At 41.6% G+C, this 13,202-nt stretch overlaps 1 protein-coding gene across 1 annotated transcript in view; it reads left to right on the top strand.

The window, feature by feature from the left end:
- Positions 1 to 4,183: 4,183 nt before the first annotated feature.
- The window catches only part of LOC135880148 (endoplasmic reticulum aminopeptidase 2-like), a 38,260-nt gene continuing 29,241 nt past the window's right edge, over positions 4,184 to 13,202 (top strand). Inside the window, exons 1-5 of the mRNA XM_065406301.1 lie at positions 4,184 to 4,722; positions 6,913 to 7,051; positions 8,332 to 8,466; positions 8,865 to 8,985; positions 12,274 to 12,428. Coding sequence (XP_065262373.1) covers positions 4,184 to 4,722; positions 6,913 to 7,051; positions 8,332 to 8,466; positions 8,865 to 8,985; positions 12,274 to 12,428 — 1,089 coding nt within the window. The remainder of the gene's footprint in view (positions 4,723 to 6,912; positions 7,052 to 8,331; positions 8,467 to 8,864; positions 8,986 to 12,273; positions 12,429 to 13,202) is intronic.

The following is a 13,202-nucleotide window of genomic DNA, read 5'->3' on the forward strand; positions in this document are numbered from 1 at the left end:
TTACTTATTGTTCTTAGTCAGTGATTTCCTCTGTTCCCTAAAAAAGCAGCTTTCCCCAGGTTTTGCCTTTGGCAGTTTAAGAAACATAAAACAACTTCTATCAAAGACAAAATGCTGTGTAAGGGTCATGATAGATGAAAACAACTTAGTTTCATTTTAAAAAGCCTCACAATAAGCATATTTCTATCTTTTTAGATTCCTCTAGCATAGAAATTGTATGTCTCTTAGGCAAATCCAAAATCAAGGATTTTTTTTAAGAGACCAAAATATTTCACAGGTGTGGGATAAATGTTTAGCTAAGAAACTGGAACAAAATACTACTGTATGTTTAGATAATATTGGAGACTGTGACATGAAACAAATTGTAATAAAAAATCCAACATTAAGCTTGACATCCTCAGGGAAGCAAATCTAGGACCCTTTTCGAAGGCTCTTGGTTGGCCCTCTTTCCTTCAAGGTCCAAGATTTAATGAGTGACTCCAAACCATGTCATCCTGCTGTGCCATGCGCACTGGGTAACAGAGAGGGTGGCCCAGATCCTCAAAGGTATTTGGGTGCCTATCTCTCATTGAAATCCATGGAGTTAGGCGCCTATTTACTTTGGAGGATCTGGGCTTATGTCCTGAACTGGGATGTGTGTTCATGGAGGAAATTAGGAGAAATAGTAGACTGTGAGGATGGGGAATCCGCAATTGTCTATGATAAAGGGGATCATGTCTTGATTCTCCATGGGGCTTAAGTTAACACTCCAGAACACTCTGTCAGCACATATCTTATACTTCACGCTGTGCGGCACTGGAGCATGAGCAGTACACAGCGCTATAGCAGCACAACTTTCAACCTGCCCTGGGCGAGCTGGGGAACTCCCATGACCTTAGGGTGACCAGATGTCCTGATTTTGTAGGGACAGTCCCGATTTTTGGGTCTTTTTCTTATATAGGCTCCTATTACCCCCCACCCCCTGTCCTGATTTTTCACACTTGCTGTCTGGTCACCCTACATGACCTGGGGTCTCCTGTGACTCTCATATAGCAGCATTGTCTGAATGAGTCCTGGTCTCAGGTCTACTATTTTACTGTTCGTTATCTTATGTTAAAACTAATGGGACTTGTGAGCAGGCCCTGAGAAAATATCTCTCAGTTTAATCCTGCCTTATTTCAGTGGAAGTTGTGAGCATTCAGCACTGTGTAGGATTGGGCCCTCAAGAGTTTTAATTTGGAGTTGGGCTTTTTTTGTCTCAAACACACATTGTGGGATGAGTTAAGGACAGAGGATTAGCCTTACCTTTGAATTTCTAGGCTTTCTAGGGCTTGACACTTAAGTAAAATTCCCATTGACGACAGCTGCCTTGCTGATCATTTCTGTTCTAAATATGGGACTGCCAGACTGATCAGTGCATCGAAAACTGCATCTCTTAAATATCAATAAATTATAACTGATCTACTGTACCCGAGAGAGAAGCTTTGGAAGCATTTCTGTGGCAGTGACTGGTTCCATGGCTGCCACTACCAGCCACTATTGCTGTCTGGCAGTAGGAGTGCCTGGAAAACTCTCTAAAATATCCACTGTTCACATCATTTGCATTCCCTAGATTGCACCCTTATATCATGGCCATGTATTACCTCACATTACACTCAGCTCAGCCATAAGAGTTGGCTCACAGTGCTGAGTTGTGTGCATTTGTCTCTGAGCTATGCAGAAGGCTTTTGGAATAGCTACTGAGTAAACACTGTTTGTTGATCAATAGCACTTTTGCTTTTCTTTTTTGTTTGTTTTTGTAGAACTCAGCAACCTTTAGGACTGTGCCTTTAGACTGCAAATCCCTGAGGCAAGGGGGGTGTCTTTCTTTTTGTACAAAGCCAACTACATTGTTGTTCAATAAATAAATAAATTCAGTCTGATGTTTTTTGGGGTCTTTTTTTTCCCAGCTGCTAGACTTTGAAATACTGGGGAGTTAATTTTGATTGCAGAATAGTTGCTTTGTTTTCAAGTCAGTCATTATGGGCTACTGAATTCTTGAAATAAAAGCTCTTCCAGACAATAACACTTCTTAATAGACAAAAAAGAAAAAAACATACTTGCTTGTTTGTGACATGTGAAAACCAGCTTCCCAGATCAAATGGTTCCTATTATCTGGATTAGTTTTCCACAGAGACTGGAAAACTCCTTGGAAATAAATGGGAACAGTAAATCAGTTATGACTGAAGGCTGTTTTCGATTTTTCTATCATAAGCCTATGATCTGTGGCTGCTATCAGTGTAGGCTTTATTATAGATTTACTCTGGTATTATAATTTTCTGTCCCACTGAAAGAGTTGGGGCACCATTGGTCATTGTGAAGGATTCTGTGCTATTAAACCACACAAGATAGTAGGATGGGCGCACACAGCTTGCTTTGACTTAGTGTGATAAATAATTATCATGAGCTGTATTTGGTGAACAAACTCCGGAAACTCCCTGGTGGCTGCCTCCGAGTGAAAACAAAAGTGAAAATAAAAGCAGCACAATTCAAGGCTGCAGAAGCAAATGGGAGATCGTGATATACTGACGTTTCATGTGTTTGCTTAAAAAAAAATCTAAAGCTGTTTTTGCAGAAAAGATGTGATCAGACAGGAACATGCCATGGATCATGTAAGAGAGCAGCACTGAAGGGGGGGGGAGGGGGCTGTGGGTGGGGAGGAGGGTTCATTCTGTGCTTGCGGAAGAAGCTCTGTTAGTAGAAACTACCTGTCATGGCTTTCCTGCTCCTAATTATTTTAAATACAGCCCTCAGCCATCTTTTAAACAACGTGGTGTATGTACCACATAGAAATATTCCACTTTCAATGCTTTAATATTTATTTTTTGGCCTGTTTTTCTTAAACTAATATAAATGAATCATTTAAAAAAATTAATGTGCAGTTTTTATTACAATCTTCTTTTAGGAGGTTTATTTGCACAGCTGTCTTATTCTCTTTTGCAGCTTTCTAAACTTTTATGAGAGCGCTCCACTGTCCAGAAATTTGCCTGCTAAACCACATGAATTAAGTGAGCAGAGAACCTTGCTTGAGCCCTCTGCCCCTTAGCAAATTGGCCATATTCACACCTCTGCAATTCCCGGTAGTTTAACCTTGATACAGTGGACAAGGGAACGATTTGGTAAGAAGAGTGAGGTGGTCTCCTAGACAGGCACCAACGACCATTTTAGCAGCTGCATAGCTGTCCAGAATGCAGCTGCTAAAATTACACCACTAAATAAAGACTTGCTGTGAGAAATGACAAATTGCTGTGAGTACCTTATTCCACAAGTCCTGTCTCCAGGTTAAGAGGAAATAGATGTGGGAGTTGAAGTCCTCCTCTTGTCCCCTGCAAATATCATAATCTCAGACAAATGCAAAATTTTTCTTCCAGGTCTGCTGACCTTCAGGACCTGCTATGAGGTATAGATTTTTAGGAAAGCTGACAATGAAGCAAGTATCAAGGGTGCTTAGGGAAAGTGGGGAATAATTATTTTTTCTTGCTACATCTTTTTTTTATATAAACATTAACCCTACAGTATATTTATTTTGATATGTTGATCTAGGCTTCAATTCAGCAAGGCACTTAAGCACATGTTTAATTTCAAGCACATGAATAGTCTCTGCGGGGATAGGGCTTTATTGTATTTTCAAACAATTGTTTGAGGCACTTAGGGTACATCTACAGTGTGATACAAGGCCCGGGTCACAGCTGTGGCTGGCCTGGGTCAGCTGGCTTGGGCCTGCAGGGTTTGGGCTGCGGGGCTATACAATTACAGGGTAGACTTTCAGGTTTGGGCTGGAAGCTAAGCTCTATGCTCCAGCAGATGAGCCCCTTGAGCTTGAGTCAATTGACCCAGATCAGTGGCGGGGGTTTTATTGCAATGTAGATACACCCATAGAGTTTCAAGTACCTCTTGTCATTTTAAACATTTAATACATGTAAACTGAGCCTTCATTGTCTGTGTGTTTTATGCAGGAAGCTTGATTATTACAACTAAAGTGAGGCTCTGACTTTTCTTACAGTTAAGACAGCTGTTTTATTTTTCTCTAGATGAGAATTCATTAATGGAAAACTACATTACTGCCAGTGCATGATGCATCCTAAGCAAACAATATTTTCAAGACCTGGAAGTTTTAGCCAGAAGAAGCTACAGTTTTTTCTTTTGTTCTAGAGAGGATCTTTCGATGCATGCATTTGCAATGGCTAGTCACTGTAGAATATGTTCATTGGTATTAGTGCTGCAGCTATTACACATTTATTCTCTGGGAATTTGTGGATTTAAACATCAAACAGGTAAAGACAATGTAACTTCCCCTACCAATGGCAAGCTATTTCCTTGGAATAAGATGAGGCTTCCTGATACGGTAGTCCCAATCCAATATGACCTCTGTGTTCACCCTAATCTTACTACTGTACATTTTACTGGACTGGAGAGGATAGAGATCTTTGTGAGAGAGAATACTAGATTTATCATCTTGCACAGCAAAGGCCTTGAAATCACCAGTGCAGTTCTTCTGCCCAAAGATGACTTGGGGTCCAGTAAACCAGGAAAACAGCTTCAAGTTTTAGAACATCCCGCACATGAGCAAATTGCCCTGCAGGCTCCGGAAGTATTAACAGCTCGCCAGCGGTTCCTGGTTGTCATAGAGTTTCATGCAAGACTGGCAGATGGCTTTGATGGATTTTACAAAAGTACTTACAAAACTCGTGATGGGGAAACAAGGTAAGTAGTCTCTTTGAAGTTTTCTGGAGAGACAAGGTGGGTGAGGTAATATCTTTTATTGGACCAACTTCTGTTGGTGAGAGAGACACTTTCAAACCACACAGAGCTCTTCTTCAGGTCTCTAATATCTTGGTACTGACACAGCTACAACTACACTGAATAAAGTTTTATAGGTACTTATGCCCTGACCTCAAAGTTTTATTTTTGCCTTACATCACTGTTAATGGTAATTGTATGTTTTCCTGGGATGTGACCTGTATGAAAGCAAAGTGATTAGCCCCAACTTTCAATGAAAATGCTAACTAAAAAGCAGAAGGCGTGCGGCTCAGGTGGGATCTGTGCAAAATGAGTCTGGGGGGAATTAGCTCCCGGAACAAAGAGCAGTATGGGGTTCTTCTCTTCTGTTGGGCTTGGGGCATGGTGTGCCTTGCTCTGTTCAGCAGGAACCCTGCTGGACCAATTAGGAGTGCTACTGCTGTGCTCTGAAGGGAGTCTGGTTCTGTTCTCTTGGGTCAGAGGAAGGACGGTAGCTGTTATGTGGTGCCTCAAAGGACTATACACTGGGGAGCAATAGGTGGTCATCCATGAGTGATGGGAAAAGCCCTCCCTGAGCAAAAATTCAATGAAAGTGCGATGGATAAAAACGATAGCTGCAAAGTCTTGTATTACCTTGTATAGCTTTTGATTCCAAGTTGAGGGCCTCACTTATATTTGATGGCTTAGATCAGCATTTCCCAAATGAGGGGGTTGCGATACGTGTGTGCTGCGCGGTGAGAGGCGGCTGCATGCCTCGCCTCAGCCGGTTGCCGCCACCTCACTGTGTGTGCCAAGCAGTGAGAGGTGCTGCAACTCCTGGAGGCACTCACTCTGCGCACCAAGGTGGCAGCGGCCAGCAGAGCAGGGTTTGCAGCTGCTGTTGTGCCAACCCTCCGGGCAGGAGGAAGGGAGCTGACCTGCACCCGAAGGTACTAGCACCATTCAGGGCATTGTTTTTAGCAGCCTTTTTGCTTACAGGCAGCATTTCAAAATATACAATCTAGGCTGGCTAAACCAGACTCTTACTAGATGAAGGCAAAAGTGGGGAAGGAAAAGGACTTGTGGGGACTGGGGAGGAGTCTTATATCCCAGGTGGTGGTCAAGATTTAGCCACAACAGTAGAGGTGGCTATCATCGTTATGACATTTTATGAACTTTCACTCACTTCTCACAATTGTGGTAAATTTGTAGACCCCATTATTACAACAGGCCTCCTTGGTTCAGTAACCCTGCCTGTGGGGCTCCCTTGTTGAGACCCTTATTGAGCAAAACAGGTAAGCACACACTCAGGTCCATCCCTTTTCAACAAAACACAATTCACGTGCTTTTTAAACAAATGCTTTGATTTAGTGTTTATGGGTGCCAGAATTATTATCTTTATCTGTGAGTCACAAACGACATTCATTCAGTGTCAAAGGCCTCCTCAATTGAAGGTGTTAATTTATAAAAGCAAGTCACAAATCTGATGATGAGCATTCCCGACTGAATGTAATCATGTAACTGTTGTCAGCACAGGGGCCGATTTTCATTTTTCCGGGTGGGTCCTCCTCTCCTGCTCTGCCCCAAGGCTCCACCTCGTCCTGCCCACGCTCTGCCCCCTCCCCCCAGCACCTCCCACCCATCGCCGAACAGCTGATCGGTGGGTGGCTGGTGGGTACTGAGCACCAACTATTTTTCTTCTGTGGGTGCTCCAGCCCGGGGCAACCAAGGAGTCAGCACTTATGGTTGTCAGAGTGACCAAACCTGATCAAGAAGTTTAGTTCTAAATTATTTAAAGTTACATCTACCAGCTGGCCAATTCTGTAAAATTGTCATGGTGCCTGCAATATACATTTCCCCCCACCACACGCGCATCTATTATTTCTCCTTCTGGGTAACAAATGGATTTCAAGTGATAATGTACAATTGGGTACTGACACTGGAACAAAGTGGGCAGAGATCCCAAAACATTCAAGAAAATCTATAATTTTTACTGGTATTTGAGCCATATTTTAACCAATAAAAAAGCATAAAAGCACTGTTTAGAAACTCTGTTCTTATAACACTTGCTTTATCAAGGTCTAAACCTGTTGCAGGCTAAGATACAAAATTAGTGTCATTCTTGATTTCATGTTTAACTTGGATGAATTTGTTTCTGTATGTCATGTCTCACAGGATAATAGCTACTACGGATTTTGAGCCTACCTCAGCAAGAATGGCTTTTCCATGCTTCGATGAACCATCTTTCAAAGCCAACTTTGCCATCACGATAAGGAGAGAAAGAAAACACATTGCATTATCCAACATGCCAAAGGTATGATTTTGTTAAAGGATTGATGATGTAGTCACATTAACAGCTCTTAATGTTCAGTTTCTAATTCTTATTTTTGATTGACTGAAGTTCTGTTCAGGAAATGTTTTTTCCTGCTGAAAATTTAGATAAAAATGGGGAAAAAAATGTTTTTGTTGATATTTTCAGGAGAAAATATCAAATGTTTATCCAAAAAACAAAACTCCCCGACTGAAACTGTTGATAGTTTTCAGTTTTCCAATTTTCTGATGAGAAATATCAAAACTTTTTGAGGAAAGCAGACCCTTTCCATGAAAATATTTTAGTCAAAAATTCAATTTTTCATCGGAAAAAAGATTTTGAAAGAAAATTTTAGACCAGCCCTGTGTAAAACAGAATACATTGTAGACCAAAGACAACCTGGTGCTGCAAAGCCTTATGGATTTGGTCAACTACATGCACGTGTATTGTTCTGTTGAAGTCAATGGGACTATTCATATGTGTATAGCTAATCACTTATGTAAGTGTAGCAGCAGTGTACCCAATTTGGCATTGGGCTTGTCCACTGCCTTAGTTTACCTTCTTCCTTAGTCAATCAGATGCCCACAACTGGAGCCTTTTAATCAACTCATCTTTTTGGGTATCTGGTTTCTTAATATAAATTAACAGCTGAGCTTTACATTGTTCAGCCCCCATCCCCAGGGTCACTAGTTCCTTCCAGCCCTTTGCCAGGGCATCACCATCCTTATAGCCCATTCTCCTTATATTCTTCCGTCCTAGGCTTCACAGTCCCTTACAGCGCTTTCCTCCTTGGGCTTTCCCACAGTGGGCTCCTCCTCCTTGCAGGTCTCTCACCCTTCTAAGCTAAGCCAAGCCATATATTTCCCTAATATCCAGCAGTGGGTCTCCTGGCTGTCACATGACCTTGCAGGACTACAGTTCCCCAGATCACTCAGGAGGTGTGCCAACAGGCTTGCTTTTAAAAGGGCCAAGCCTTGGAACAGAGTTGACTGGCTCTGGGCCACCATTACCCTTCAAGAGGAAAGACTATCTTGTTCAGGATTGGGGCCCACAACTTTAAGCTCCTCAGCGCAGGGACTTTATCATCATATTTGTATGGGCAGGGTCTAGCACACTGTTGTTGCTGCCAGCATGCAAATAATGAATAATTTTTCCTGGTATAACTTTATTGAACCGTGGGTTGATTTTGGTCTGCCATCTGTTAAATAGGTTACTCATGGTATCAATCTATTGGTTTGTGGGAAGTTTTAATGGAAGAACATTGCTTTTTTTCCAATTTGCAGATTAAAACAATTGAACTCGAAGGAGGCCTGTTGGAAGATCATTTTGATGTGACTGTGAAAATGAGCACTTACCTTGTAGCCTACATAGTTTGTGATTTTAAGTCTGTGCAGGCCACAACATCATCAGGAATCAAGGTGAGTTCAGGTTTCAGCATGGCCAATAACTAAGGTTATTTTAGGGCTTGACATTTTTTGATTAGAGCAGTGAGGTTTACAGGCAATGAGGAGAGAGACTTAAAATGTGAAATCATATACCCAGGAAGAGGAAATAGACAACATAGTTACAAATCAGTGGATGTAACCAAACAAGCTACACTTATTGCATTAAAGCAAGTTAATTTCCACCTTTTCTGCCTAATAGCATTTATAATAAAACTTGTGCCTGGTACCAAGTCCTGGAGTTGCTGCAGAGAAAGTATGTGATTGAGATGATGGGAGGGGAATTGATCCAAACATGATTGCTATCTTAAGAATTGATCTATAAAATGAGGAAGTTTGGGAATCACTGTAATCAATGTAATCAATTTTCACAGGTATCCATCTACGCATCACCTGACAAATGGAGTCAGACACATTATGCCTTAGAAGCAGCAGTGAAACTACTGGAATTTTATGAGAAGTACTTTGATATTAGCTTTCCCTTACCAAAACTGGGTAAGTCAAACATCAATATCAGTACAGTTCATATATAACTCTTTCAGTCACAGAATTTCTGTTTAATTTCTCCTTTCTCACACAAAACTAAGTGAGAAATTCAAAATGTTATTCTAGCTAAGAAAAGCCAACATGTTATATGAAAGATTATGTTTTGCAATAGAATGGTTATAGGCTTCTGCATAGTTTGGCTGAAATCAATATGTTTTTCCTTATAAGGGCAAAATTCTGTCCTCTGATCTGTACCTTGGATAAACCCGAAAGTCTTTAATTAACTATGTGAGAACAATCAAATACGAGACTCATGCAGAATATTGGAGTGGGAAGTTATCCTCTTGAAATAATGGAGCAACTGAAAGGACTTGGAGAACCTGAGATTCCACTACAGCGTAATCTCGTTTATCTGAATGCCCTGGAAGGCAAATTAATAGATTTAGATAATCAAGGGAATTTTCAGTGTAATTAATAAACTATAGTGCATTGGCTCCTGTTTCAGTTAACTAGGAGTTTCCAGTAATTGAAGTTTGGCTAATCAAATTTGTACTGTATTTAAAAAATCCTCCTGTTGTGTTCTCAGTTATGGCAACTCCTTAAATCAAGGTACTGAGCCTTGCTAAGTACACAAGTATGTGCCCAATTCTGCAAATGCTTACTCTTGAGAATAGAGCAGTGGTGCCCAAACTTTTCCTCACGCCCCCTCCCTTACCCGTAATGGAATGTGTCCATGCCCCTCCAGGCCGGGAGCAGAGTCGTGGCCAGGTTGGGGCCAGCAGCCAAGAGTGGGAGCCAGGGGCCTACAGCCAAGCTGTGGCCAGGAGCAGGGGCCGGGGCTGCAGCTGCAGATGGAGGCTGGGGGCGGGGTCAGAGCGGTGCTGGGTGGCGCTCCCTCCCCACTCCCCCAAACCCCTACCCCGTGGGGACTGGCCCGGGCCCCGCTGCGCCTCCCTGGATGTTCCTCTGTGCCCCCCTAGGGAGGTGCACCCCACAATTTGGGGACCACTGGAAAAGAGGATTCTAGAATTATATTGAGCTCCCTGTAAAACCTGAGAAGGATTCTCTGGGGTCGTTCTCTTCTTTGATTGATCCACAGCCCTGGTCAGGAGTCCTTTGTGACTGCAAAACCTACTGTTGATAGTTAGGTTTTTCATAGCACATGACTCAGCACTTCAAATCTGTTGTGCTCCTTTTAAATTAAAAGTAGTTTAGGTTTTTTTAAAAAAGACTATTGGACCTCAATCAAACTAGCCTTTGAATCAAGATTAGATTTTCCAAGGGGAAAGCTATACTGAAATCAAGTAAATAATGAACTCTCACAGAACTAAATTTCTATCAACACGGATATTGAAAAATTACAGAAGAACAAGACTCATGAGGGTTCTCATCCTCTCCTCATCTGCGGGAGATATGGAGACAGAAAACAACTCTGCAGAGCAACGAGAGCAAAGCAGCAGGGAGAGAGGCAGACCAAAGAGATTCAGCAGCAGCAACAGCAGAAGTGCTCAGAACAATGGCAGCCTTTATTTAGTATTTTACTTGGAGTAGTGTTAGCTGAAAAGCTTCGTTGTAATGGACCTTTTTAATGCCCAGATCAAATATGGAGCTAGCTTGCAAATGAGATAATAAATATTAAAAGCTCATGGTTCATGGTACTGGCTTGGCAAGAAGCAGATCATTCACCCTTGACAAATAATCTTCCTTCTGCAGACAATACTCTTCTATTAAATTTTTGGTTTTCCTTTCCTTCCTGGAAGTCTCATAACTTTTAGAAAAGGGATTTTTTTTTTGAGCAAGTCACTCCCTCTCATACAAGATGTGCAGTATTTAATGTAAGACAAGCCAATCTAAATAGAAAAATAAACTCGTAACATTACATTTTACAAAATTGTTTACTATGGGAGCTATAGGAGGACATAGTATGTTTGCCAACTTGATTGTTTAGCTAGAAAGGACCACCTGAATGTGCAAATGTAACCAGGATTCATAGGGCTGATGGTAAGACATTTGCATTTCATACAGGTAACACACTCAGAATCTAAGGCTATGTCTACACTACTGTGGGATCGGTGCTGCTGCGATTGATGCACTGGGGTCGATTTAGCGGGTCTAGTGAAGACCCGCTAAATCGAAGCATGACGCTGGTACTCCACCGGAACGAGAGGAGTAAGGTAAGTTGATGGGAGAGTGTCTCCCATAGACACCGCAGTAAGTCAACCTAAGCTACGTCGACTCTAGCTACGGGAATAATGTAGCTGGAGTAGCATAACTTAGGTCGACTTACCGTAATAGTGTAGACATAGCCTTGGAGGACGCATAGTCTGTAGTAGCTTGTTATCTGACCAGCAGTAAATTTTAAGCCTTTCATGTGGTTGATAAGTATTTCTGTAGGAGTGTGCAATGGTGGCAGCTTCCAACAGGGGGAGAAAATTAGGAGGGAGGAAAATGGAAGATCTCTGAGTTTCTGCAACTGTCCAGCCCAGCCCAGCGGTTCAGGACCAAGTGCAATACTCAAATGTAGATACTTTGCATGCTGTATGTTGTCAGCTTGCCCCTACACTGGTTGTGTATATGAATATTTGGTTTATTTCTAGGTTTTTCTATGGTGCTTATCACCACAATAACTGAGCACTTCACGAATATGGATGAATTTATTCTCATAACACACATATGGGATAGGGAAGTATAGTTAATATCCCCATTTTACATGTGAGGAACCGAGGCACAAAGAAATTAAATGATTTGCTCAAGGTCACTTATGGCAGAGCTGGGCGAAGAACCCTCAGTTTTTCTAAATCCCACTCCAAGGGCTTTATTCACAAGACCATCTTTCCTCCCTGTAAGGTTACACAGCAAGCAGAGCTGGAGACAGTTCTCTGAGGTGGTAGGCCTGTATCTTACTACTAGACTATGGTGTCTCTCTGATATCCTTCTAAAATAAGGAAGAAAAGCTAAGCAAAATAAGTTCTCTCTCTGTCCTACACTAGTCTAGGCTTTGTTAGCAAACACTTCTTGCCTGTAACACTTATTTACCCAGCGTACAGTTCCTTGTCCAATGAAAAGGAACTCTTGTTACTCCACTGCTAGCTGTGCTCACAAAAGAGGAATCTGAAGTTGATTTGCTCCTGGCTTCCCACTTTTTTTCTCCCTTTCTCCTATGGAGGTCTGTCTGGAGTCAATGGGAGTGATTCCACTGAGTTTGGGAAGGAACACATGGACCATTGAACCAGTCGACAACAAAGGGCTAGAAAAGTTAATACTCAGTAATAACACAGGTTTTATGTTAAATCTTAGATCTTGTTGCTATCCCTGATTTCCAGTCAGGAGCCATGGAAAACTGGGGTCTCATCACATATAGAGAGACTTCACTGCTCTATGATCCCAAGACCTCCTCAGCATTCGACAAACTGTGGGTCACAAAGGTGATAGGCCATGAGTTAGCTCATCAGGTAACTTTTTTCTGTATTTAGCTTAGACGTCTTTCTTTGCAAGCCTGAAAAAAAAAAAAAGTCACTTATATAGAGATGGCAGTTAAAAGCTAAGGCTGAAGTACAGAGAATCTAAAGAGCTTTAGCAGAGTTAATGTTATGCATGGAGCCAAGAGAACAAATGGCTTAGAAGGGAGAAGGATTGTAAATAATAATAATAGTAATCAGTGGTATTTATTTAGGCACCTGTCTGCAGTAGCATTTAGAGTGCTAGATGGAACTATTTAGGACAAATTGTGCTCTCTGTTACACCAGTGTCAAGCAGCAGTAACTCCACTGACTTCAGAGGATTCATTCCAGATTGACATTTGTAAATGCAAGCAGAATTTGGTCCATTAACTTTAGAAAAAAGAATCCCATCAATTCTTGCTACCTTGTCAACTTACAAATATTTAAATTCAAAAACACTCCCTGGCCTCTTCTATTGTGGCAGCTGCATGTATTAGTGAATGTTGACTTTCCTTATTGTGAAGGCTTACAAAAATAGTAAAAAAGGAGAATAACTATGAATGTAATTGTGAGTCAAATAGCATTGAAAATGAAGCCTTCAATTAATTCACAGAACAGATGCAGCAAGCAAGCAATGGGAGTGTAAGCTTCTCCCACACTCTTTAACAAGATGCTGCAATGCTAGTTCGAGGGTGCACTCCCCGGAGTAAGAAGATATTTCATCCCCCATCTCAATTCGGTCTTTTGCTTCCTTTGATTTAAAGTGTGACAGAATACAGAATAGCT

This window comes from Emys orbicularis, chromosome 6 (genome assembly GCF_028017835.1).
Source record: "Emys orbicularis isolate rEmyOrb1 chromosome 6, rEmyOrb1.hap1, whole genome shotgun sequence".
In the NCBI taxonomy this organism is placed as follows: domain Eukaryota; kingdom Metazoa; phylum Chordata; order Testudines; family Emydidae; genus Emys; species Emys orbicularis.